Below are 3,087 nucleotides of genomic sequence, written 5' to 3' on the forward strand. Positions count from 1 at the left end.
GCCCCTTGGTCCTGTCCAAGTGTGTCTTTCACTGATTTCCGAATCATGTTCTAGTTGCTTGGCTCTGCCACATGGGTCCAGTGTTCACCTGAGCATAACTGTACTAAATCCTTTTTCCAGATCAGTATAATAAAGGAGTGATGTGCAATAGTTTCTTGTGTGATGTGGAAGAGCTTATCTGAGGAAACCTTAGCATTTAACTTGAAATGTCTCCCACTACCCTAGTCCTTGTGTGGCAGTTTGTTTTGGGACACCCAGTCACAACTTTACATGGTTGGTCCAAAAATGACACATCTCCCTGGGCTTTTCATGTCAGCCTGGTGAGCTGAGGTGGCGGTGGGAGGCCCTCCTGGCGAAGCCCTCCATTCATGTTGCCCCCTGCAGCTCTTGCTTGGTGCTCCCCTGACTGGAAAGTCACTGAAACTCCATTGTATCCTCTTTAGAGTAAATAAAGTCTGCTGTTTTTTTTTTTCTCTTTTTGAGACAGTCTCGCTCTGCTGCCCAAACTTCAGTGCAGTGGCACAATCTCAGCTCACTGCAGCCTCTGCCTCCAGGGTTCAGGCAATCCTCCTGCCTCAGCCTCCCAAATAGCTGGGACCACAGGCTTGTGCCACTATGCCTGCTTAATTTCTGTATTTTTTAGTAGAGACGGGTTTTTGCCAAGTTGCCCAGGCTGGTCTTGAACCAGTTTTGGCCTCCCAAAGTGCTGTGATTAGAGGTGTGAGCCACCGTGCAGGTCTCAGAATTTAACCGTTTACCAACTTGAAAACTTAAAAGATGACCTCAAAAAGTGACAGTGCAGTGGAAAGGAGTATAATTACATTATAAACACAATTGCCTTCTCTCTCCTTTGAAAAGATCACTGGAATACAAGAAATCCATAAAGCTGGAGAAAGAACATTCCCTTTTCCTTCTGGTGGGAGCAAGTAACACCCTCCATCTGTTGAGTTCCTAATGCTCCTCTGCCATCCACTGGATGAGGGATATTACATACGTTAGCTCTAATCTTAACCCACGAAAGGGCTGGCAACTCCTGTGTAAGGAAGAGGAAACAGGCCCAAAGAAACACGTAAAAAGCACCAAATGTCACACCACTTGGTACTGGGGCTGGGATGGATATTACTAGTTCAAGCAAATCAAGGTTCTAAGATGTAAATACTTTCAAGCATCTTGCTTTTCAATTTTAGATTTTCATTTGACCTACACAATAACCTTGAGTAATTTCAGTCTCCAAGAGGCTAGTGGAATGTTACTTTCCTAACCTGTGCAGAATCCTAGACCAGAAGTTGGTAATTTTGGCCAGCACGGCGGCACACACCTGTAATCCCAGCACTTTGGGAGGCTGAGGATCACTTGAGGCCAGGAGTTTGAGACTGGCCTGGGCAACATAGCAAGACCTGGTCTCTACAAAAAAAATTAGCCAGGCATGGTGGTATGTGCCTGTAGTCCCAGCTAATCAGGGGACTGATGTGGGGGAATTACATGAGTCCAGGAGTTTGAGGCTGCAGTAAGCTATGACTGCACCACTGCGCTTCATCCTGGGTGACATTCTGAGGCCCTGTCTCTTTAAAAGTTGCATGTACAACAAACAAAAACACCAAGGCCAGGCATGGTGGCTGATGCCTATAAGCCCAGCATTTTGGGAGGCCAAGGCAGGTGGATCAACCTGAGGTCAGGAGTTCAAGACCAGTCTGGCCAACATGGTGAAACCTCATCTCTACCAAAAGTTAGCTGGGAATGGTGGTGCATGCCTGTACTCCCAGCTACCGGGAAGGCAGAAGCTGAGTGAGTTGAGATCGCGCCACTGCACTCCAGCCTAGGTAACAGCAAGACTCTGTCTCAAAAACAAACAAAAAACAAAACCTGGATGTGGATCTACAATGCTCTCAATCTTGGTAAAATTTTCAATTAAAGAAACCCTAACGTTCAAGGTTAGGAAGCAGAGGATAGAAACTAAGGTGGGCTGATTCTAAAGCTCACATTATGCACTGTCACTAATACCGAAGAGATGGGCTTCTTGAGTAACATCTCAAGAAGTGACATCTCAAGACTCGTATTTTGTCGGCAACCTCTCCATGCTTAACTTTCATCCCTTCCTCATCCCCAAACTTATGCCTTAATTTCTGCTTCTGTACTTAGCCTGGGCTTGTCTCTCTGCCTTGAATATATTCACTTACTTATGTTCTTTACTTTTATCTCATGTCACTAATCCTTTCCTGGCCACCTCATATGACAGTACTCTGTCCCACTTTTCAATTCAGATTAAACATTTCCTGGAGTACCCACTATATCAGTAATGTGTATCAAATACTTTTAGACATGTTACTTATTTTTTTTGAGACAAGAGTCTCGCTCTGTTATCCGGGCTGGAGTACAGTGGCACAATGTCGGCTCACTACAACTTCCACGTCCAGGGTTCAAGTGATCTTCCTGCCTCAGCTTCCCGAGTAGTTGGGATTACAGGCATGTGCCACCACACCCGGCTAATTTTTGTATTTTTAGTAAAGATGGGGTTTTACCATGTTGGCCGGGCTGGTCTCGAACTCCTGACTTCAACCTAACTCGGCCTCCCAAAGTGTTGGGATTTACAAGCATGAGCCACCACGTCCGCCTCACATGCTATCTGTATCACATGTGTCCTCAAATTTTCATTAGACCATAATGTACCTGAATGAAGGGGACGTATGTAAAGCACTTGACTCAGTGCCTAGCACAGTGAGTACTCAATAAGCAGTAGTACTGAAATGTCCTGACACCATTTAGACGTCTTTCTCTGCTTAAGACAACTATAACATCCTTTTAGTAAAAAAGTTTTATCATAACAAAAAATACGTATTTATAAGGACTGTCGGGGGGATAGGCTATTTCCAATATCACAGTTTTGTTTGTTGGTGCCTTGAAAAGATAAGTTTTATTACTCAAGAGAATGAAATCCACTGATAGGTTCACAGAAACGTGTTCCATCTATAGCATAAGTTTGTGGCAGATTTTTCTGGAAGTGGCTGTTGGCCGACGCCAGGTGTTTGAATAGACAGCAGCATCTTGGTGTTATACCCAGGAACAGCTTACCCCCTTCCATGGGGTAAA

At 44.8% G+C, this 3,087-nt stretch overlaps 1 protein-coding gene across 1 annotated transcript in view; it reads right to left on the reverse strand.

Moving 5' to 3' along the window:
* EXOSC1 (exosome component 1) overlaps positions 1-3,087 on the reverse strand; it is a 21,401-nt gene that overhangs the window by 3,206 nt on the left and 15,108 nt on the right. Inside the window, 2 exon segments of the mRNA XM_012000418.1 lie at positions 1,711-1,717; positions 1,864-1,883. Coding sequence (XP_011855808.1) covers positions 1,711-1,717; positions 1,864-1,883 — 27 coding nt within the window.

Source organism: Mandrillus leucophaeus, unplaced genomic scaffold (assembly GCF_000951045.1).
Source record: "Mandrillus leucophaeus isolate KB7577 unplaced genomic scaffold, Mleu.le_1.0 Scaffold117, whole genome shotgun sequence".
Classification (NCBI taxonomy): domain Eukaryota; kingdom Metazoa; phylum Chordata; class Mammalia; order Primates; family Cercopithecidae; genus Mandrillus; species Mandrillus leucophaeus.